General features: G+C 45.4%; 1 protein-coding gene across 9 annotated transcripts in view; it reads left to right on the top strand.

Annotated features, from left to right (window-relative positions):
- The window catches only part of LOC129869636 (disabled homolog 1-like), a 116840-nt gene that overhangs the window by 73420 nt on the left and 18226 nt on the right, over window positions 1-25194 (top strand). For 6 of the 9 annotated variants that reach the window (XR_008761998.1, XR_008761999.1, XM_055944232.1 and 3 more), the window contains exons 6-9: window positions 22023-22142; window positions 22280-22318; window positions 22637-22699; window positions 25049-25102. Coding sequence is in view for 7 of the 9 variants with exons in the window: in XM_055944232.1 (XP_055800207.1) it covers window positions 22023-22142; window positions 22280-22318; window positions 22637-22699; window positions 25049-25102 (276 nt within the window). In the remaining 2 variants the exon portion in view is untranslated. The remainder of the gene's footprint in view (window positions 1-22022; window positions 22143-22279; window positions 22319-22636; window positions 22700-25048; window positions 25103-25194) is intronic. The other 3 variants (XM_055944237.1, XM_055944238.1, XM_055944236.1) reach the window with 2 other exon arrangements.

The following is a 25194-nucleotide window of genomic DNA, read 5'->3' on the forward strand; positions in this document are numbered from 1 at the left end:
TATGTAAATAACCCGGTAACCTGTTTACCCTCTATCCTTTCTATTCTGGAGAACTTTGGCACCTTCTCCAGTTACAAGCTGAATCTCCAGAAAAGTGAGTGCTTCCCAATCAATCCAGAAGGCAGACTTGCCCTTTTGAGCGCTACAGTTCCAGCAGACAGACTTGCCCTTTCAGCTTAGCCGCTCTGGTTTCAAATACCTTAGAGTGAACGTAACTCGTTCATTACATGCTCTTTTTTCTGCAAACTTTGCTCCCCTTGCGCAAACGAAAACTGATTTTCAGAGATGGGGTAGCTTACCACTATCACTTAATGGAAGGATTAATGCTGTAAAAATGAATAGTTTACCCAAATTCCTTTATCTATTTCAATCTATCCCATTGTTTTTACCAAAGTGTTTTTTTAAAGTCAATGAGTCAGGCTGTTACCACATTTATCTGGGGAGGAAAGGTACCCAGAGTCAGTAGATCTTTACTTTAGAGATGCATGTTTAGTGGAGGTGTCACGCCCTGACCTTAGAGAGCTTTTTTATGTCTCTATTTGGTTTGGCCAGGGTGTGATTTGGGGTGGGCATTCTATGTTTTTGTTTTCTATGATTTTGTATTTGTATGTTTTGGCCGGGTATGGTTCTCAATTGAGCAGTGCGAGGAGGGATACCGGAGAATGGAGTCGGCGAGAAGTACATGGTTAGCGAGGAAGCCCGAGAGGCAGCCGGGGAGTTTGGCTGAGTCAGGTTGGAGACCTGAGCCAACTCCCCGTGCTTACCGTGGCGAGCGTAGTACTGGTCAGGCACCGTGTCATGCGGTGGAGCACACGGTGTCTCCAGTGCACGTTCAAAGCCCGGTGCGCTACATCCCAGCTCCCCGCATCTGCCGAGTTAGGGTGAGCATCCAGCCAGAACGGGTTGTGCCAGCTCTAAGCTCGAGACCTCCAGTGCGCATCCACGGCCCAGTGTATCCGGTGCCTCTGCCAAGGACAATGCCTCCTGTATGTCTCTCCAGCCTGGTGAGTCCTGTGCCTGCGCCCAGAACTAAGCCTCCTGTATGTCTCCCCAGCCTGGTGAGTCCTGTGCCTGCTGCCATAACCAGGTCTCCTGTATGTCTCCCCAGCCTGGTGAACCCTGTGGCAGCTCCACGTACCAGACTGCCCATACGTCTCCTCACTCCAGTGATGACCCATGCCACGAAGCCTGCAGTGATGATCCATGGCACGAAGCCTCCAGTGATGATCCATGGCACGAAGCCTCCAGTGATGATCCATGGCAAGAAGCCTCCAGTGATGATCCATGGCACGAAGCCTCCAGTGAGGAGTCATGGCACGAAGCCTCCAACGACATTCTCCAGTCCGGAGCCTCCAGCGAAGGTCCCCAGTCCGGAGCCTCCAGCGAAGGTCCCCAGTCCGGAGCCTCCAGCGAAGGTCCCCAGTCCGGAGCCTCCAGCGAAGGTCCCCAGTCCAGAGCCTCCAGCGACAGCCTCCAGTCCGGAGCCTCCAGCGACGTTCTCAAGTACGGAGCCTCCAGCGACGTTCTCCAGTCCGGAGCCTCCAGCGACGTTCTCCAGTCCGGAGTCTCCAGCGACGGTCTTCAGTCCGGAGTCTCCAGCGACGGCCTCCAGTCCGGAGTCTCTAGCGACGGCCTCCAGTCCGGAGCCTGCAGCGACGGCCTCCAGTCCGGCGCCTCCTGCGACGGTCTCCAGTCCGGAGCCTCCAGTCCGGAGCCTCCAACGACATTCTCCAGTCCAGGGCCTCCAACGAAGGTCCCCAGTCCGGAGCTTACAGCGACGTTCTCCAGTCCGGAGCCTCCAGCGACGTTCTCCAGTCCGGAGCCTCCAGCGACGTTCTCAAGTACGGAGCCTCCAGCGACGTTCTCAAGTACGGAGCCTCCAGCGACGTTCTCCAGTCCGGAGCCTCCAGCGATGTTCTCCAGTCCGGAGTTTTCAGCGACGGTCTCCAGTCCGGAGTCTCTAGCGACGGCCTCCAGTCCGGAGTCTCTAACGACGGCCTCCAGTCCGGAGTCTCTAACGACGGCCTCCAGTCCGGAGCCTCCAACGACGGCCCCCAGTCCGGAGCCTCCAGCGACGGCCTCCAGTCCGGCGCCTCCAGCGACGGCCTCCAGTCCGGAGCCTCCAGTGACGGTCTCCAGTCCGGGGCCCGCGACGAGGGTTCCCAGTCCGGGGCCAGCAGCAAGGGTGCCCAGTCCGGGGCCCGCAGCGAGGGTGCCCAGTCCGGGGCCCGCAGCGAGGGTGCCCAGTCCGGGACCCGCAGCGAGGGTGCCCAGTCCGGGGCCCGCAACGAGGGTCCCCAGTCCGGGGTCGGCGACGAGGGTCCTCGCACCAGAGGTCACCCCCAGTGACGGTCTCCAGTCCGGGGCCTGCGACGAGGGTTCCCAGTCCGGGGCCCGCAACGAGGGTGCCCAGTCCGGGGCCCGCAGCGAGGGTGCCCAGTCCGGGGCCCGCAGCGAGGGTACCCAGTCCGGGGCCCACAACGAGGGTCCCCAGTCCGGGGTCGGCGACGAGGGTCCCCGCACCAGAGGTGCCACCAAAGTGGGGTGAGCCAGTGGTGGAGCGGAGTCTGCGTCCCGCACCTGAGCCACCACCGTGGATAGATACCCACCCAAACCCTCCCCTATAGGTTCAGGTTTTGCGGCCGGAGTCCGCACCTTTGGAGGGGGGGGGGGGGGGATACTGTCACGCCCTGACCTTAGAGAGCTTTTTTATGTCTCTATTTGGTTTGGTCAGGGTGTGATTTGGGGTGGGCATTCTATGTTTTTGTTTTCTATGATTTTGTATTTGTATGTTTTGGCCGGGTATGGTTCTCAATCAGGGACAGCTGTCTAATCGTTGTCTCTGATTGGGAACCATACTTAGGTAGCCTTTTTCCCTCCTTTCTTTGTGGGAAGTTAACTTTGTTTGTGGCACATAGCCCTTAAGCTTCACGGTTGTTTGTATTGTTTATTGTTTTTGTCTGCGTCATTTCTAAAGGAATATGTACGCTCACCACGCTGCTCTTTGGTCCTCTTCATTCGACGGCCGTGACAGGAGGGCTGGCACAACCCAACTTTTGATACTATTTCTGGGCAGCCAACTTTCAGAAATTGCTGTTCTGGTTGCATGCTCCAGATATTCCATGGTGCCACCTAGAGGCACATTGACACAGTGAATCCTCCCAATTTTCTGGCTTCCCTGCTCCACACCCTTGCCAACCCTGGGATGGCATATTGACTATATTACCTCGACAGAAAGCAGTCATTTCTCAGATCTATCTGTGTATTTTGTCATTGGACAAACACTCCACCAACAAAATTAAATCTGCTTGTGAATGGGAAATAGGCGTTGAATTTACACAAGAGTGGTGGGATGAGGCGAATGATGGAGTACGCTCCACTACATCTTGTGCTCGTCTTGGTCTCATACAATTTAAGGTTTTACATAGGGTGCATTTTTCCAAATCCAGATTGTCTGACATATACTGTATTTCCAAATGTAAATGATGAGTGTGATAGAGGTCATGTCTCACCATGTGACCTTAGTCACATGTTTATTCAATGCTCTAAACTACAAAAAAAACGTGGATTCTATTTTTAAAACTGTATCTGAGGTGCTTGAAATGAACCTGCAGTGTTGTCCCTTGATAGCTGTCTTTGGTATTCCAGAAGACTTGTTCCCCTTGGACACCAAACATGCTGATATTGTTGCTTGTACATCCTTATTAGCTCGACATAGAATTCTTCTCTAGTGGAAGTCTGCTCAGCCCCCCTCTACTTCTCAATGGCTCAACAATGTAATGTTCTTCCTAAAGCTTGAGAATATTAAATTCTCTTAGTGGTTCCAATTATACTTTTGTTAGAAAATGGCAACCATTTATATCATACTTTAATGGCTTGCAGAGGCTCCCCTCTGATGAGATGCTTTCAGGTTTCCCAGTAGACATTACCAGTAGTCATTACATAATAGGTACAGTCATCAATATAATGTTATCCAAGGAATCAAGGTGGGTGGACTGAGGTAGGGCGGAGAGGTAGGGAAGGGACTAGTCGGGTTGGGTGGATGTGTTGTATGGAGGGAGAGAGTGTGGTTGGGATATAGTAAAATCTTTGTACTTACATTGATGTACATTTTGTAAAACTTGAATAAAAATGTATTTAAAAAAATATGTATATATACTGTATATAAACACATGTAAAGTGTTGGCCCATGTTTCATGAGCTGAAATAAAAGATCCCAGAAATGTTCCAAATGCACAAAAAGCTTACTTCTCTCTAATTTTAGGCACAAATTTGTTTACATCATTGTTAGTGAGCATTTCTCCTTTGCCAATATAATCCATTCACTTGAGAGTGGTGGTTGTAATTTGAAATACTTGCTATACTAGAAGTTAAAGGTACATGTACAGTATAAGGAATGTATATGGTGGAGTCAATGGAAGGTGGATAAGAAGTAGAGACCTGAAAAGTTACTAAGTAAGGGAAAAGGCAATCACATGGCTGAGGTCACTGATGAGGTTGGATAGCTGTGGATTAGTGAGGGATGGGGGCCGAGATCAGGTCACATGAAGGGAGAAGGAACAGTTTATTACCCACATCACTTAACTTCCTGCCTAGCAACAAAGATGAAGTGTTTAGAGAAAATTAGAATACTCTGTCTAAAGGGGGTTATAGATACTTGTGCTGGTGGAAACATGTCTTTGTCTTTGCAGCTGTTTGACCGAGTGGGTGAATAAAATGGGTTTGAGCTTTGACTAGTTGTCCATTAGTTTTTACTCTATTTAGAACAGGTGTGGCATATCAATAAGCTGATTAAACAGCATGATCATTACACAGATGCACCTTGTGCTGGGGACAATAAAAGGCCACTCTAAAATGGGCCGTTTTGTCACACAACACAATGCCACAGATGTCTCAAGTTTTAAGGGAGCATGCAATTGGCATGTTGACTGCAGGAATGTCCACCAAAGATGTTGCCAGAGAATTAAATGCTAATTTCTCTACCATAAGCCGCCTCCAATGTCGTTTTTGAGAATTTGTCAGTACTTCCAACCGGCCTCACAACTGCAGACCACGTGTAATCAAGCCGACCCAGGACCTCCACATATGGCTTTTTCACCTGGCAATCGTCTGAGACCAGCACCCTCAGATAGCTGATGAAACTGTGGGTTTGCACAACCAAAGAATTTCTGCACAAACAGTCAGAAACCATCTCAAGGAAGCTCATCAGCGTGGTCGTCGTCTTGACCTGACTGCAGTTCGGCGTCGTAACCGACTTCAGTGGGCAAATGCTCACCTTTGATGGCCACTGGCACGCTGGAGAAGTGTGCTCTTCAATGATGAATCTCGGCTTCAACTGTACTGGCAGATGGCAGACATGCCGTTGTGGGGGCGAGCAGTTTTCTGGTGTTAATGTTGTGAACAGAGTGCCCCATGGTGGCGGTGGGATTATGGTATGGGCAGGAATAAGCTACAGACAACGAACACAATTGCATTTTATCGATGGCAATTTGAATGCACAGAGATACCGTGATGAGATCCTGAGGCCCATTGTTGTGCCATTCATCCGCCGCCATCACCTCATGCTTCAGCATTATAATGCACGGCACCATGTCGCAAGGATCTGTACACTGAAACGCGGGAAATGTCCCAGCTCTTACATGGCCTGCATATCCACAACTTCGCACAGCCATTGAAGAGGAGTTGGACAACATTCCACAGGCCACAATCAACAGCCTGAACAACTCTATGTGAAGGAGATGTGCTGCATGCGGTAAATGGTGGTCACACCAGATACTGACTGTTTTTTGGATCCACGCATCTACCTTTTTTTAAGGTATCTGTGACCAACAGATGCATATCTGTATTCCCAGTCATATGGAATCCATAGATTAGGGCCTAATTAATTCATTTAAATTGACTGATTTCCTTATATGAACTGTAAATTTGTAAAATCTTTGAAAATTGTTGCATGTTGCGTTTATTTTTGTACAGTGTATTTTATCCCTCGCTCACCTGTCCATCTCCTCTTTTGAATCCCATGCTGTTACTGTCACTTGTCCATCTCCTCATTTGAATCCCATGCTGTTACTGTCACTTGTCCATCTCCTCATTTGAATCCCATGCTGTTACTGTCACTTGTCCATCTCCTCATTTGAATCCCATGCTGTTACTGTCACTTGTCCATCTCCTCATTTGAATCCCATGCTGTTACTGTCACCTGTCCATCTCCTCTTTTGAATCCCATGCTGTTACTGTCACTTGTCCATCTCCTCATTTGAATCCCATGCTGTTACTGTCACTTGTCCATCTCCTCATTTGAATCCCATGCTGTTACTGTCACCTGTCCATCTCCTCATTTGAATCCCATGCTGTTACTGTCACCTGTCCATCTCCTCATTTGAATCCCATGCTGTTACTGTCACCTGTCCATCTCCTCATTTGAATCCCATGCTGTTACTGTCACCTGTCCACTCAAGCTTAAAGGATGAACCGTTTTTTTTCTTCAATTTTCACCTCAAATCTAACTGCCTGTAGCTCAGGACCTAAAGCAAGGATATGCATTTTCTTGATACCATTTGAAAGGAAACACTTTGAAGTTTGTGGAAATGCGAAAATAATGTGGGAGAATATATTGCATTACTGTTCAAAATGTTTTATCAAGTCTGCCCAAATGTGCCGAATTGGTCAATTGATACGTTTTCAAGTACATAACTACAGTATAGAGAACATACAAAAATGATATGGTAATAAATTGTTTACACACTCCCAGCAATGGATAATTAGCTTCCTACAGGAAATACACTAACCTTCACACATCTTTTATCAAACAAAACTATGCTACATTTTACCTCTGGGACCCTCAGGAAGCACAAATCAGAGCAAGATTACTGAATGTAAGTACATTATTTACACTACCGTTCAAAAGTTTGGGGTCACTTAAGCTCGAACTGTTTGGGCACAGACCTGGATAGCATGACAGAACTCTGCAGGCTAGCCTGCAGTAGATTGCAACTCCGCCCCCTTTGGCAGTTCTATCTTGGCGGAAAATGTTGGAAGTTGGGGATGGAAATATCAGAATTTTTGGTGGCCTTCCTAAGCCAGGATTCAGACACGGCTAGGACATCTGGCTTGGCAGAGTGAGCTAAAGCAGTGAATTAAACAAACTTAGGGAGGAGGCTTCTAATGTTAACATGCATGAAACCAAGGCTTTAATGGTTACAGAAGTCATAAGTCTTCCAGAAGTTTAGTATTCCAAAATGTTTGCTCAGCCGGCCGCTGCCCTGTTCTGTAAGCTCGCAATGAGTATCTCAGCCATGGAGCAGGAGGGAAAGGCCGGCCGAGAGAAAGTGTGAGTCACAGGATGCAGAAAAGGAGCAGAGTAGGGTTGAAGAGGCAGAATCAGGAGACAGGAGGGAGAAGGATTTAGCAGAATGGAGAGATGATAGAAGAGGAAAGAGTAGTGGGAGATGGAGATTTCGACGGCACATGACCATCTGGGTAGGTGCCGAGTGGCTAGGGTTGGAGGAAAGGGAGACAGAAAAGGAAACAAAGTAGTGACAGTGATTAGAGACCAGGAGGAGGGGGGGGGGGGTGCAATGAGACTAGTAGGTGAACAGCCTCTAGTAAAGATGAGGTCAAGTGTATTGCCTGCCTTGTGAGTGGGAGGGGACTGGGAAAGGGTGAGGTCAAAAGAGGCAAGGAGGGGAATGAGACAGTTGGAAAGAAGTGAATAAAGGGAAACGTAGGGAAGTTGAAGTCGCCAAGTATGAAGAGTGGTGAGCCATCGTCAGGCAATGAGCTTGTCAAGGTGTCAAACTCATTGAGGAACTCTCTAAGAACACATGGTGGATGATAGATGTCAACAACGTTTTACGGGATCGGTGTCCCCCCGCGGGACGGTTAAGCTAATGAGAATGACGTTGTAAGTAAGAAGAACATTCCCCAGGACATAGACATGTCTTATATGGGCTTAACCTGTTGAGGACAGAGGGCGCTGTTTTCACTTTGGGGGAAAATCGTGCCCAAATTAAACGGCCTCGTACTCAATTCTTGCTCGTACAATATGCATATTATTATTACTATTGGATAGAAAACACTCTCTAGTTTCTTAAACCGTTTGAATTATATCTGTGAGTAAAACAGAACTCCTTTTGCAGCAATCTTCCTGACAGGAAGTGGAAAATCTGAAATCGATGCACTGTTCTAGGGCCTGCCTATTAAAGTCCTTGATATTTAAAAGTTTACATGCACTTCATACGTCTTCCACTAGATGTCGACAGGCAGTGAGAGAAGAAATGGAGTGTGTAACTTGATCTGGTGTCGAATAATAGCTCTCGGCATGACGTGTCACCAGTTTCCTGTTTTCTGGAGTGCGCGAGAAGGGACCTGGATTTGCCTTCTGATAAGCTGTCGTTATGGACGACTAATATCTCCGGCTTTGATTTTATTTGATACATGTGACAATATCATCGTAAAGTATGTTTTTTCAATATAGTTGAATCAGATTATTGAAATTTTTTCGGGAGTTTTGCCGTGTTCCGTTCTCTGAGTTTGTTGACGATGGAGAGATTCGCGCCACTTGGCAAGTGTGTTTGCTAAATCGAGAGGGAAAAAGGCCGTTCTAAATCCAAACAACGATTGTTCCCGACAAGGGACCCCTTGTACAACATTCTGATGAAAGATCATCAAAAGTAGGACTCATTTTATGATGCTATTTCATATATCTGTCGAACATGTTGTGCTAGTCGTTTGCGCCCAGAGTTTGGGCACTCTCTCGCTATACCTAAGCTGGATGTCGTAATGAAGTTATTTTTAGAATTCTAACACGGCGATTGCATTAAGAACTAGTGTATCATCATTTCCTATACAACATGTATTTTTTAGTTATGTTTATGAATAGTTATTTGGTCAGAATATGTGTGTCAGAAAAAGTGTCAGAAAAATATCCGGACGTTGTGGGAAAAAGATGCTACGTTAGCACAATGTATAACCACTGATTTCAGCTCTAAATATGCACATTTTCGAACAAAACATAAGTGTATGTATAACCTGATGTTATAGGACTGTCATCTGATGAAGCTTATCAAGGTTAGTCAAAAATTATATATCTTGCTGGTTTATTCGCTATCGCTAACGTGCCTATTGCTATCCCTAACGTGCCTTGATGAATGAATGCGGTAGTGTGGTAGGCTATTGTAGTAAGCTAATATAATGCTATATTGTGTTTTCGCTGTAAAACACTTAAAAAATCGGAAATATTGGCTGGATTCACAAGATGTTTGTCTTTAATTTGCTGTACACCATCGATTTTTCAGAAATGTTTTATGATGAGTATTTATATTATTTGACGTTGGTGTCTGTAATTACTCTGGCTGCTTCGGTTCTATTTCTGACGGTAGCTGTGATTGTAGCTGCAATGTAAAACTGATTTATACCTCAAATATGCACATTTTTCGAACAAAACATAGATTTATTGTATAACATGTTATAAGACTGTCATCTGATGAAGTTGTTTCTTGGTTTGTTTGGTTGGTTCTTGGTTAGTTAGGTTGGCTTTGTGCATGCTACCTGTGCTGTGAAAAATGTCTGTCCTTTTTTGTATTTGGTGGTGAGCTAACATAAATATGTGGTGTTTTCGCTGTAAAACATTTTAAAAATTGGACATGTTGACTGGATTCACAAGATGTGTATCTTTCATTTGCTGTATTGGACTTGTTAATGTGTGAAAGTTAAATATTTCAAAAAAATATCTTTGGAATTTCGCGCTCTGCCTTTTCAGTGGAATGTAAGAGGAGTTCCGCTAACGGGTTGCCAGAGCCAGACAGGTTAAATTCTTATTAATCTAATTGTACTGTCCAATTTACAGTAGCTATTACAGTGAAAAAATACCATGTTATTGTTTGAGGAGAGTGCACAACAACAAAAAACTTTTATCACGGCAACTGGTTTGATACATTCACCTCTGAAGGTATACTACCATTCAAAAGTTTGGGGTCACTTAGAAATGTCCTTGTTTTTGAAAGAAAAGCACATGTTGTCCATTAAAATAACATCAAATTGATCAGAAATACAGTGTAGACATTGTTAATGTTGTAAATGACTATTGTAGCTGGAAATGGCTGACTTTTTATGGAATATCTACATAGGCGTACAGAGGCCCATTATCAGCAACCATCACTCCTGTGATCCAATGGCACGTTGTGTTAGCTAATCCAAGTTTACAATTTTAAAAGGCTAATTGATCATTAGAAAGCACTTTTGCAATTATGTTAGCACAGTTGAAAACTGTTGTCCTGATTAAAGAAACAATAAAACTGGCCTTCTTTGGACTAGTTGAGTATCTGGAGCATCAGCATTTGATCAACTTGGATTAACTAACACAACGTGCCATTGGAACACAGGGGTGATGGTTGCTGATAATGGGCCTCTGTACGCCTATGTAGATATTCCATAACAAAATCAGCCGTTTCCAGCTACAATAGTCATTTATAACATTAACAAATGTCTACACTGTATTTCTGATCAATTTTATGTTATTTTAACACCCTGGCCATCCTACAATCTAAGCTAGATGCCCTCAATCTCACACAAATCATCAAGGATGATCACTGTCAAACGCTCCCTAAAACACTTCAGTGAGCAGGCCTTTCTAATCGACCTGGCCCGGGCATCTTGGAAGGACGTTGTCCTCATCCCATCAGTAGAGGATGCCTTGTTATTCTTTAAAAGTGCTTTCCTCACCATCTTAAATAAGCATGCCCCATTCAAAAAATGTAGAACTAAGAACAGATATAGCCCTTGGTTCACTCCAGACTTGACTGCCCTTGACCAGCACAAAAACGTCCTGTGGCATTCTGCATTAGCATCGAATAGCCCCCGAGATATGCAACTTCCCAGGGAAGTTAGGAACCAATGTACTCAGTCAGTTAGGAAAGCAAAGGATAGCTTTTTCAAACAGAAATTTGCATCCTGTTGCACAAATTCCCAAAAGTTTTGAGACACTGTAAAGTCGATGGAGAATAAGAGCACATTGGATGTAGTCTATCACAGTGCAATCCATTTTGTCACCAAAGCCCCATATACTACACACCACTGCAACCTGTATGCTCTCATTTGCTGGCCCTCGCTTCATATTCGTTGCCAAACCCACTGGCTACAGGTCATCTATAAGTCTTTGCTAGGTAAATCCCCGCCTTATCTCAGCTCACTGGTCACCATAGCAACACCTACCCGTAGCATGTGCTCCAGCAGGTATATTTCACTGGCCATCCCCAAAGCCAACTCCTTCTCCTACTTATATCTCCCTCACTAACTTTAAGCATCAGCTGTCAGAGCAGTTTACCAATAACTGCACATGTACACAGCCCATCTGTAAATAGCCCACCCAACTACCTCATCCCCATATTGTTATTTATTTTTGCTCTTTTACACCCCAGTATCTCTACTTGCACATCATCATCTGCAAATCTATCACTCCAGTGTTAATGCTAAATTGTAATTATTTCGCCTCTAAGGCCTATTTATTGCCCTACCTCTCTAATCTTACTACATTTGCACACACTGTATATAGATTTTTATATTGTGTAACTCTGTGTTGTTTTTGTCGCACTGGTTGGCTTTATCTTGGCCAGGTTGCAGTTGTAAATGAGAACTGGTTCTCAACTGGCCTACCTGGTTAAATAAAGGTGATTTTTTAAATTTATAAATCATCCTTCCACTCCCTCCCCTCTACCTTCTCTTCCTCTCTATCTGCTGCTAAAGCCACTTTCGATCACTCTACATTTCAAGCTTCTGCCTCTAACCCTAGGAAACTCTTTTCCACCTTCTCCTCTGTCCTCAATCCTTTTCCCCCTCCCTCCTCCCTCACTGAGGATGACTTTGTCAACCACTTTGAAAAGGTTGACGACATTTGCTGCTCATTCACTCAGCCTATTGAGTTCACTGGTCCCACTACCCTACGCCTTGATCACTTTCTCCCCTCTCTCTGCAGAGGAAATGGTGTGACTAGTGAGGTCCGGCTGCCCTGCAACCTGCCCTCTTGACCCATCCCTTCCTCCCTTCTCCAGACCATCTCTGGAGATGTTTTCCCGTTCCTCACTTCCCCCATCAACTCATCCATGACCACTAGCTGCGTCCTCTCTCACTTCAAAATGGCCCGAGTCACTCTCCTCCTCACGAAGCCAACACTCGATTCCACTGTCGTCAAAACCTACAGACCGGTATCCCGTCTTTCTTTTATTACCAAAACACCTGAATGTGCTGTCTCTGACCAACTTTCACTATCTCTCTCAGAACGATCTTCTTGACCCTAAACAGTCAGGCTTCAAGACGGGTCACTCAACCAAGACTGCTCTCCAAGACGGAGGCTCTCTGCACTGCCAAAGCTAAATCTCTATCCTAAATCTCTGTGTCTGTGCCATGTACTCTCACGACTGGTGTCCCCCAGTGCTCGGTTCTAGTTCCTCTCCTCTTCTCTCTGTACACAAGTCCCTGGGCTCCATGACATGGTTTCTCCTATCATTGCTATGCAGATGACACTCAACTACTTTTTACGCCTTCCCCCCTTCCTGACACTCAGGTGGTGACACGCATCTCTGCATGCCTGGCAGACATCTCAGCTTGGATGTTGGCCCACCACCTCAAGCTCCACCTCGACAAGACGGATCTGCTCTTCCTCCCGGGGAAGGTCTGCCTGCTTAAAGACCTCTCCATCACAGTTGACAACTCCACGGTGTCCTCCTCCCAGAGTGCAAAGAACCTTGGTGTGACCCTGGACAACATCCTGCCATTCTCTGCAAACATCAAAGCAGTGACTCACTCCTGCAGGTTCATGCTCTACAACATCCGTAGAGTACGACCCTACCCCACACTGGAAGTCCTAATCCAGGCACCTGTCATCTCCCGCCTGGACTACTGCAACTTGCTGTTGGCTGGGCTCCCCGCTTGTGCCATCATATCCCTGCAACTTATCCAGAACGCTGCTGCCCGTCTGGTGTTCAATCTTCGCAAGTTCTCCCATGTCATTCCACTCGCATCCACTACAAGACCATGGTACTTGCCTACGGAGTAGCAAGAGGAACTGCACCTCCCTACCTTCAGGCTATGCTCAACCCCTACACCCCAACCCGAGCACTCCGTTCGGCCACCTATGGTCTCTTGGCCCTCCCACCCCTACAGGAGGGCAGCTCCCGCTCACCCCAGTCCAAGCTCTTCTCTGTCCTGGCAGAGTCTTTGCCAATCTTCTTAAAACATCTGGAACCCTACCACTTCAAAGAGTATTTTATATTATCCCACAGCACGTTCTCACCAAGACCCCTCCCCTAACTTTAGCCTACCATTTGAAGTATTTCATTAGGCTTATGTGGTCTAAAAGGAATGAAAATACAATCACGAGGATCCACTTTTATAGAATATAGGCCTATAACGACATACAGACAGCGCATTGCGCAAACAAAACAACCCTCGCAATATCAACTGGAATTACATGGGTCTATTACTTTCACTGGCAAACATGGTTACAGACATAACAACATTATAGTACCCCTTCATCGTGAGGAAAAGCACATGAGCTAATTATAATACACAAAGTAAGCAAAACATAGATATGCATCATTCCAACATTGCCTAAACATTGCCTACTAATGACAGAGACCTATATAAACAATATAACAATTAAGATGTACAAACTATGGCATAAGGGAACGATGAGTGGATACGAGTTAAGCCGTAATTAAGACATTAATGAGTGAACTCAGATGGACAATATGCCTTTTTGTTCAGCACTTTTGAAATGAATAGTGACACAATTCAGAACATGGGCCGTTCTTACAGTATTCTCCCTGTACACCAAGTCATAAACGTAGGATCAGTAACGGGGGCATATAAGCAGACAATGAAAGCTTTTACAATATTCGATGATGACATTTCTCTAAAACTGGCTATAGGCTACATGTGCACCACCAAGTCAGAACAGTATAGGCTATGTTCTGAGGGGGAGAGGGACCAAATTCTTAGGGTGAGACGCATAGGCTACTAGCAGCTTACTACACAACATACACTTAGTATTACTTTCTTAGCTACAGTATACATATATCGCTGGCTTATTACATAATTTATAGAATTTATAGAGGCCTATTTTTGGTTTGGATTCATGGGGCTTTCAAGACAACTGGGAACTCTGGAGAAAAAAAACAGGTCAAATCATGATGTCAGTGATCTTCAGGTCAGAAAGTCGGAGCTCTAGAAAGAGACCCGAGCGAGTTCCCGACTTGGAATGCCGAGTTGGATGAGCGTTCAGTGTATTTTCCCAGTTGGAGCTCGTTTTTTTCTCCAGTTCCCAGTTGTCTTGAATGCACCATTCTGTGTTCCCAGTTGTTTTGAACCCGGCAGAAGTCATGCTCGATTGATAGCATGGCCAATGGATTCAACCATTTCTGGCCCATGGTGTTGATTGTGAATGTTAATCCTATTATGCTTGTAAAAGAGACCCTTTCAGACAGATGTTTTAAATCCTTAAACCCAGACTTGGACCACACACCCTCTCCACCGAATAGCAGGCAGGGGAAGCAAAATAGTGATTACTTTGCATCGCAGTTAGCCACTGAGCCATTGATTCCTTCCTCATTGTGGAATTTGCGATTCCCGACTTATGTAATGTCCAATGGCCAAAGAACGTCTCGGTGATCAATCTAAAATTTCTGTTCATATGACAAGAATTGAAAAGGATTTGCCAGTAGATTGTTAACATGATTCATGATGATGACTGCTTGTCTACAGTACATTTGTAGCTAAGATTTTGAAAGTATGACTTTGACATGATCAGTCCAATCAAAGCTACAGTACATATAACGTGATTTGACGTCATTTTACCTGTGGCCAAGGACCTTGAGCCTTTTTGGATGGGCACTTCTAATGTAAATCTATGGCAGCACCCAAGGGGCTTGAACTGCCTAGCTCTCCCTGAAGATTCTTCGGTGACGTGGTGTCCGCATGAGTGACGGAACACTGAGCCAATAATGGCGCAACTAGAGATAATTCCCAACGCCTAAGCTCTGCTTTTACTGGCTGCCCCTCCACCACAGAAACATTTTTTTAAGCTTAACAGGTAGGGCTTAAAACAGGCGGGGCTCTGCCACACCTGCCCTGAATGACGGGTCACCACTGAATGTAAATGACTAGGTAGATAGGTAAACTATTATACTATGGGTTGTCTGATTTTGTTTTATTAACAACATTAATTTGCAAAAATAGTAGCACACTGGAAAGTTATCATGTCCTGAGTGATAAAGTATAGGCTTTGAATTACATTTCCAGCAGCTACAGTAGACTACACAGTGCAGTTTAAGTTGAGAGCCGCGTGGTGCGCATTATAGACTATTTAATTTCCTTCATCTGAACATCGGAGCATCAACAACAATCATGCATGTCAGTTCAGTGCAAACAGAGGAAATCATTTATTTAGGAATATATAGAACTGACATGCTTCTGTATTAGGCCATGCCATCTCCAAACCGTGATGAGGGGAGCAGGGAGGTGCCGTGCGGTGTGAGTGATGAGGGGAGCAGGGAGGTGCGGTGTGAGTGATGAGGGGAGCAGGGAGGTGCGGTGTGAGTGATGAGGGGAGCAGGGAGATGCCGTGCATCTGTGAGTGATGAGCGGAGCAGGGAGGTGCCGTGCGGAATGAGTGATGAGCGGAGCAGGGAGGTGCCGTGCGGTGTGAGTGATGAGGGGAGCAGGGAGGTGCCGTGCGGTGTGAGTGATGAGGGGAGCAGGGAGGTGCCGTGCGGTGTGAGTGATGAGGGGAGCAGGGAGGTGCGGTGTGAGTGATGAGGGGAGCAGGGAGGTGCCGTGCGGTGTGAGTGATGAGGGGAGCAGGGAGGTGCCGTGCGGTGTGAGTGATGAGGGGAGCAGGGAGGTGCGGTGTGAGTGATGAGGGGAGCAGGGAGGTGCCGTGCGGTGCGGTGTGAGTGATGAGGGGAGCAGGGAGGTGCGGTGTGAGTGATGAGGGGAGCAGGGAGGGGCCGTGCGGTGTGCGTCTGTGAGGGATGAAGGGAGGGGGTGTGCGTTTGTGAGTGATGAGGGGAGCAGGGAGCGGGTGTGTGTCTGTGAGTGATGATGGGAGCCGGGAGAGGCCATGCGGTGTGCATTTGTGAGTGATGAAGGGAGGGGGTGTGCGTTTGTGAGTGATGAGGGGAGCAGGGAGGGGGTGTGCATCTGTGAGTGATGAGGGGAGCAGGAAAGGGCCGTGCGGTGTGCTTCTGTGAGTGATGAGGAGAGCAGGAAAGGGCCGTGCGGTGTGCTTCTGTGAGTGATGAGGAGAGCAGGAAAGGGCCGTGCGGTGTGCTTCTGTAAGTGATGAGGAGAGCAGGAAAGGGCCGTGCGGTGTGCTTCTGTGAGTGATGAGGAGAGCAGGAAAGGGCCGTGCGGTGTGCTTCTGTGAGTGATGAGGAGAGCAGGAAAGGGCCGTGCGGTGTGCTTCTGTGAGTGATGAGGAGAGCAGGAAAGGGCCGTGCGGTGTGCTTCTGTGAGTGATGAGGAGAGCAGGAAAGGGCCGTGCGGTGTGCTTCTGTGAGTGATGAGGAGAGCAGGAAAGGGCCGTGCGGTGTGCTTCTGTGAGTGATGAGGAGAGCAGGAAAGGGCCGTGCGGTGTGCTTCTGTGAGTGATGAGGAGAGCAGGAAAGGGCCGTGCGGTGTGCTTCTGTGAGTGATGAGGAGAGCAGGAAAGGGCCGTGCGGTGTGCGTCTGTGAGTGATGCAGGGAAGCAGAGTATTGAGAGTTTCGGCTCTTTTTACTGACTCAGATCTTTTCAACTCGTTCAGTAAAATGTTTAATCTTTCGACTCATTTCATTCATTTAATTCAGTAGCGCCCAGAGCCCACAGGACTCCTTACCAGTGAGTGATGAACTGAAAACTTGAATGAGTCGTGATTTTCGTTCACCATAGTCGTTTGTGACTGAGACTTATAAAAGTGTGCTTTAAACAATATACATTTGTGATTGCTAGCCATACAAATGAGATTATTTATTGATACATTTGAAACGGGGTCTAGTTGCATCCGCAACCGTACTAGATTTGTGAACGATTCTTGGCAGAATGACTCGACTGCTGCGAGGGAGAAGCACATATAATTTCCGAACTGCAGCAGCAATAGCCGTGGGAAGTAGGGGGTGCTGCAGCACCTCCTGAAAAATCTGAATTTAAAAATATATATTCGTGTTTTTTTTCTTCTTTTTTTTTCTTACAAAGTACTGCACTGGGCCGTGTTAATAGTCCTTTATTAGCAGGTATACAGTGTCTTCTTCTCTATTGAGCGCGTATTAATCCTGCTATAAAATGAATTGCGGCCAGCAGATCAAATTAACGACTAAAATGAACAAGTTACTTGGAAAAACTAATCATGACTCGAGTCAGTAGAGTTGTTCAAAAACAACAAATCGTTCACGAACTGCACATCTCAACCAAGTCGACTCGCACTGGTAGACTAACTTATTGCTAGTTATTTGTCATCTCAAATCAAATCAAATTTTATTGGTCACATACACATGGTTAGCAGATGTTATTGCGAGTGTAGCGAAGTGCTTATGCTTCTAGTTCCGACAGTGCAGTAAAATCTAACAGGTAATATCTAACAATTCCACAATAAACCTAATACAATCTAGTAAAGGAATGCAATAAGAATATATAAGTATAAAATATATGGCTAAGATGCAATAGATAGTGAAGGATACAGTATACAGTATATACATATGAGATGAGTAATGTGAGATATGTAAACATTCTTTAAAGTGGCATTATTAGTGTTCCATTTATCAAGTCTGTAGGTAGGCAGCCATCTCTCTGTGGTAGGCAGCCTTGAGATATAAGCTGTTTTTCAATCTCTCTGTCCCAGCTTTGATGCACCTGTACTGACATCGCCTTCTGGATGGAAGCGGGGTGAACAGGCAGTGGCTCGGTGGTTGTTGTCCTTGATTATCTTTTTTGCCTTCCTGTGACATCAGGTGCTGTAGGTGTCCTGGAGGGCAGGTAGTTTTCCCCTGGTGATGCGTTGTGCAGACCGCACCACCCTCTGGAGAGCAGTTGCCATACCAGGCGGTGCAGCCCGACAGGATGCTCTCAATTGTGCACCTGTAAAAGTTAGTTAAGGTTTTCAGCCTCCTAAAGTTGAAGAGGCGCTGTTGCGCCTTCTTCACCACACTGTCTGTGTGAGTGGACTATTTCAATTTGTCGGCGTTATGTACGCCGAGGAACTTAAAGCTTTCAACTTCTCCACTGCTGTCCCGTTGATGTGGATAGGGGGGTGCTCCCTTTGCTGTTTCCTGAAGTCCACGATCATATATTTTGTTCTGCTGACACTGAGTAAGAGGTTATTTTCCTGACACCACACTCCGATGGCCCTCACCTCTTCCCTGTCGGCAGTCTCGTCGTTGTTGGTAGTCAAGCCTTCTGCTGTAGTGTCGTCTGCAAACTTGATGATTGAGTTAGAGGCGGGCATGGCCACACAGTCATGGGTTAACATGGGTACATGGGTACAGGAGGGGGCTGAGCACACACCCATGTGGGGTCCCCGTGTTGAGGATCAATGAAGTGTAGATGTTGTTTCCTACCTTCACCACTTAGGGGAGGCCTGTCAGCAAGACCAGGACCCAATTGCACAGAGCGGGGTTCAAACCCAGGGCCTCGAGCTTAATGGTGAGCTTGGAGGGTACTATGCTGTTGAATGCTGGGCTATAGTCAATGAACAGCATTCTTACATAGGTATTCCTCTTGTCCAGATGGGATAGGGCAGTGTGCAGTGTGATGGCGATAGCATCGTCTGTGGACCCATTGGGGCAGGAGTGGGTCTAGGGTGACAGGTAGGGTGGAGGTGATATGATCCTTGACTAGTTTTCAGAGCACTTCATGATGACAGAACTGAGTGCTACGGGGCGATAGTCATTTAGTTCAGTTACCTTAGCTTTCTTGGGAACAGGAACAATGGTGGCTATCTTGAAGCATGTGGAGACAGCAGACTGGGATAGGGATTGATTGAATATGTCCGTAAACATACCAGCCAGCTGGTCTGGACATGTTCTGAGGTCTTGGCTAAGGATGCCATCTAGGCCGGCAGCCTTGCAAGGGTTAGCACGTTTAAATGTTTTACTCATGTCCACGGAGAAGGAGAGCCCACAGTCTTTGATAGCGGGCCGCATTGGCACTGTATTGTCCTCAAAGTGCGCATAGAAGTTGTTTTTTGTCTGGAAGTAAGACGTCAATGTCCGCCAAGGGACTTGTTTTCTTTTTGTAATCGGTGATTGTCTGTAGACCCTGCCACATACGTCTTGTGTTTGAGCCGTTGAATTGCAACTCCACTTTGTCTCTATACTGACGCTTTGCTTGTTTGATTGCCTTACGGAGGGAATAAGGACACTGTTTGTATTCGGCCATGTTTCCAGTCACCAATTAAATTAAATTAAATGCGGTGGTACGTGCTTTCAGTTTTGCGGTGGTACGTGGTTTTCAGTTTCTCATCTGATGCACTAGCGAGCTAACATTAGCTAAGCTAATTGAGACTACATAACTTTAACTGTGCGCTTTCTTCCCTTACAGTAAATAATAACAACTACATTCAGATGATTATGTACTGTAGCAGCCTACCTGTGGGCTCTTAGTGTTGTAGCCTGTCCTTCTTATTTAACTTTTAGTTCTGTCATTTTAATTCCATCTTCAATTGATTAGTCTAGAAATGTCCTAATAACTTCCCACACGAAGCCTCGAGCTCTATGACCACTGTCGGGAAAAGCAAAAGCAGCAGCAGCATAATTGATCATCTTATCTCTCTCTCTCCATGGGAGGGACGATATAGACCATCTGCATTGTGAATTCATGTGGAATTCTATGAATTTTCCTTATCTTTTTAACATACCTTTTTTCCATTTGTCACATCCCTAATATGGACATAACAGGTTCCGGGGAAGGCGGTGCTTAAACTGCTTCACTTCGAGTACTTTGGGCATGTGTCCACACGGATCGGAAGGGGGGGGGCGGGGGCAGCTTTGGCTGAGAGTTTACTTTTGCAAGGGTTTAGACTTCGTAATCCGCCGGAGCTTTCAATTTTCAGACACGTATAGGCCCAGAAGTCACGCAGCTGACCAAATTACTCTGGATTTTACTTCTGGTTTAACTGACATTATTTGTGTCTGTGTGTCTTGTGTTTTGTCTGTGTTTCATCTGAGGCCGTCTCTCTGCTCTCTGATGCCATATTGATGAGTGTGAGTGTGTGTCACTGTCTCTATCAACCCGTCCATCCACCCAGGAACTGACCTGGAGTCCTTTGACACACACAACCCAGCAAGCTGCCATGTATTCCTCTGAGGTTGCCAAGAGTTCAGTACCTGCAGTGTTTTCTGAAAATACAGAGATGACAAGACAGATCTGTCTCTGTTCATTCCTCATTATACAGAGACGAGAGAGAGAGAGAGAGAGAGAGAGACAAGAGAGAGACGAGAGCTAAACAAGAGAGGGAGCAGTGAAACTGACAGAGAGAGGAAAGAAAGAAATGATGAAAGACCGAGAAGAGAAAGGGATGAGAGTTGGTCTGAATGAGAAGAGGGAGAGGTCAGACACACTACATGATTTAAATAACACTGGATCAGAGTTCAGACGTGGTAGGAAGTAGGAACCCAACACTATACTGGGGATGTCCATGTCGTTCTCCAAACACTGTCTGTGAACTCCCTGTTAGGCCTCAATCAAATATTAAATATGTTCTATATTTCATTGTTCCCCAGTCTCACCCCTTAAAGCCTCACATCGACAGTAAATGCTGTATTACACTGGATGTGAGTTGATGTGTTTGTGCATTCGTGTGTGTGCTCATAGGCTTGTGTATTTGTGTGTGAGGGTGTCTCTGCCTGTATGTATGGCAGAGACACCCTCACACAACAGAGATACTGTTGAAGTCGGCAGTTTACATACACCTTAGCCAAATGCATTTAAACTCAGTTTTCCACAATTCCTGACATTTAATCCTAGTAAAGATTCCCTGTTTTAGGTCAGTTAGGATCACCACTTTATCTTAAGAATGTGAAATGTCAGAATAATAGTTGAGAGAATGATTTATTTCAGCTTTTATTTCTTTCATCACATTCCCAGTGGGTCAGAAGTTAACATACATTCAATTAGTATTTGATAGCATTGCCTTTAAATTTTAACTTGATTCAAATGTTCTGGGTAGCCTTCCACGAGCTTCCCACAATAAGTTGGCTGAATTTTGTCCCATTCCTCCTGACAGAGCTGGTGTAACTGAGTCAGGTTTGTAGGCCTCCTTGCTCGCACACGCTTTTTCAGTTCTGCCCACAAATTTTCTATGGGATTGAGGTCAGGGCTTTGTGATGGCCACTCCAATACCTTGATTTTGTTGTCCTTAAGCCATTTTGCCACAACTTTGGAAATATGCTTGGGGTCATTGTCCATTTGGAAGACCCATTTGCAACCAAGCTTTAACTTCCTAACTGATGTCTTGAGATGTTGCTTCAATATATCCTCATGATGCCATCTATTTTGTGAAGTGCACCATTCCCTCCTGCAGCAAAGCACCCCCACAACATGATGCTGCCCCCCCCGTGCTTCACGGTTGGGATGGTGTTCTTCGGCTTGCAAGCCTCCCCCTTTTTCCTCCAAACATAATGATGGTCATTATGGCCAAACAGTTCTATTTTTGTTTCATCAGACCAGAGGACATTTCTCCAAAAAGTATGATCTTTGTCCCCATGTGCAGTTGCAAACCATAGTCTGGCTTTTTTATGGCAGTTTTGGAGCAGTGGAAATTGGAATTGTGATACAGTGAATTAGAAGTGAAATAATCTGTCTGTAAACAATTGTTGGAAAAATGACTTGTGTCATGCACAAAGTAGATGTCCTAACCGACTTCCCAAAACTTTAGTTTGTTAACAAGAAATTTGTGGAGTAGTTGAAAAACGAGTTTTAATGACTCCAACCTAAGTGTATGTAAACTTCTGACTTCAACTGTATATAAGTGTTTTACTTCCTCTCCCCTTCTCAGGCAGAGCCAGTGATCCTGGACCTTCGGGACCTGTTCCAGCTCATCTATCAGATCAAACAGAGAGAGGAGATGGAGAAGAAAGCCCAGAAGGACAAACAGTGTGAACAGGCTGTGTACCAGGTACACACACACACACACACAATACACACAATGTTTACTATCTGATTATTGTTGGTGCTGCTGCCTCTATCTGTCAACTACACTGGTCTTCTTCCCTCTCTGCTTTCTCCCCTCTCCATCCATCCCTATGTCTTCAGACTATTCTGGAGGACGATTTGGAGGATCCTGTCTACCAGGTAACTTCTAAACACCAATCAGAATGCTTCTCTAATGCTGTCTATCCAATCAGTATGGTTCTATTTAATGCTTCTTTCAATCTCCTTGCCTGTTTATCTGCGTCTGTGGGGAATTGTGGGGGAGTCCCAGGATTCTTGTCAGGTGAATGGAGGTGTGTGTGAAGTTTTCTGGGATTGCTTGCGGGCGGGACCTACAGATGATTCTGTCTGACCAATCACATCTTTGCATCATATTCTCAGCCTGTCCTTTTTCTTCTATTCCTATTTCCTATTTTTCTCTTTATTCCTCTTCTCCTCTCCCTGCTGCCTGTATTGTAGTACATTGTGTTTGAGGCGGGACACGAGCCCATCCGCGACCATTCAGAAGAGAGCATTTATCAGGTACAAGCCTCTCCTCTCTGCTTGGATCTGATTGGTGGAGTTGTGTGAGTGATAGGAGCAGGGTTCCAATGGGATAGAGATGATTTGAGAATACCCTCAGGGTCATTCCATGTCATTTCAACAAGCCATTTCAACAAGCCATCTCAGATTATTCGGAAATTGTTTCCGTAGTTAGAAAAAGATAACATTAGCATTCCTGCAATGTTATTTTGTTGAAATGTAATTAGATCTCTGAAAAATTAAGGTAATTTGATTGCATCCAAATTGGCCATTTCAATTTATAGGATTGATATAATATTCAATAAATATAGTACCTATCATCCAATTTGGTCCCCAAAAAAGTCTAACATTGAGCAGCTCAATACTACTTATCAGACAGAGAACTGATACTGTATACTCGTTGTTGTGGTGGAGTCGCCGTGGGATGTCCGTGAGTGGCTTTTTAACTCATTGTTAGAAAAAAGTTTGGTCCAAATCGGATGTTAGGTACTATATTTATTAAATATTATATTAATTCTATACATTTAAATGGCCAATTTGGGTGCAATCAAATTACCTTAATTTCTCAGAGATCAAATGATATTTCAACAAAATAATGTTGCAGGAATGCTAATGTTATCTGTTTTGAACAACAACAACACATTTCAGAACAATCTGAGATGATGGGTGTCAAAATCCTCTTTTTGTTTTTGAGGTGGAACAACCCCTCACCTACAGCTTCACTACTGACAGACACACCACAAATGAACACACATGCATGAGTAAGGCAGACCCCTCCTCCTTCCCCTTCCTCCCTCTTTTTCTGAGGAGATGAAGGAGGGAGTGGGATAGAGAGATTAATCACCAGGCTCTTGTTTGATCTTTAAAAATAATAGAATGAAAATAGAGCACGCTCTAACACACATGCACACAAACACACACACACACACGCAAGAAGATGTGTTAGAATCGTGCAACAGAGGAACCAACAGATGAATAAAGATGTCTGCCTCTGGAAATAAACAACCAGAGAGATGGAGAGATGAAGAAGGATGAGAGGGGAAATAAACAAGAGAACGAAAAGAGGAGAGAGAGGGATTAGGAAAGACGGAGGAGAGATTGAGGGAGGAGAGATGGAGAGAGTACTCAGGCAGTGGTAGTTATCTGTGGTAGTCAGACTGTTATGACAGACAGACGTTTTTGTCCCATCAGGTTTTTATTGACGTTTTGTCACGATCGTGTGGCGGATTGACGGACCAAAATGCAGCAGTTGGAAAATAAGCCATCTTCTTTTATTAAACACCACGAAGATGAACACGACACAAAACTCTATACAAACTAACAAAACAACAAAACGACCGTGAAGCTACAAACGTTGTGCACATACATACAGGCTACAAACGTTCTTACATAGACAATTACCCACAACCAATGAGAGCCTATGGCTACCCTAAATAAGGCTCCCAATCAGAGACAACCGAAATCAGCTGTCTCTAATTGGGAACTCATTCAGGTAACCATAGACTCTCCTAGACAACTAAACATACATAGACAACACTAGAAACATGTACTCCACACAAACCCATATACTATACACAACCCCTTTACCATAAACAACACCCAACACCAACAAAACATAAACATTCCCCATGTCACACCCTGACCTAACTAAAATAATAAAGAAAACAACTAATACTAAGGCCAGGGCGTGACACGTTTCCATTCACAACAGATCAATCAGGTGGATTAGTTTGATAGTCTTACACTTCAGGGGCAATCAATCATCAGTCAATAGAACAAAACGCAAATAAAACATATAGAGACATTGTCCTGTATCAATATGTTTGTCTGTCTCAAAAGTCCACAGAGTAGTGGCCAAGAGTAGTGCACTACATGATGAATGTGGTGTCATTTGAGACAAAGCCACAGACAGACAGACAGACAGACCAGTTTATTACATGTCTCTCTCTGTGGTAAGACCACATTGATCCACTTTATTGGAGAGGGAGAAGAGGGGGACTTAGCTGGGAGAGAGAGAGAGCTGTTCATACATCAAACTGATACTCTAAATGAAGCCTCAACTCATAGATTTGAATACAGATTACATCACTCATTCTCTCTCTCGCACGAATGCATGCACGCACATGCGCACACACACGCACACACACCCTCAGATGCAAGCTATAAGGGACAATAATGTTCAGGCTTTAGTCTCTATATATTTGGCTGTACGGCTTTATTTTACAGTCTTGTATTGCTTTGGTATTTACTACAATTGGTACTTTCTGGCACATTAAAAATGAAGGTTGTCATGGTAACAAAAGCTAACGTGTGGTTGGTGGGCTTTGTGGTGATTGGTTGGTTGTCCAGGTTCCGACCAGCCAACAGAAGGAGGGGGTATATGACGTCCCCAAGAGACACCCAGTGAGTCCAGCTGTGTGTGCCTGTCCCCCCCTTGTGTCCCCCTTGGTGCTATGGTGTGTCCTGTGGATACTCTGTGGTATGGCTTTGTGGTG

The sequence above is a fragment of the Salvelinus fontinalis genome, chromosome 14 (assembly GCF_029448725.1).
Source record: "Salvelinus fontinalis isolate EN_2023a chromosome 14, ASM2944872v1, whole genome shotgun sequence".
In the NCBI taxonomy this organism is placed as follows: domain Eukaryota; kingdom Metazoa; phylum Chordata; class Actinopteri; order Salmoniformes; family Salmonidae; genus Salvelinus; species Salvelinus fontinalis.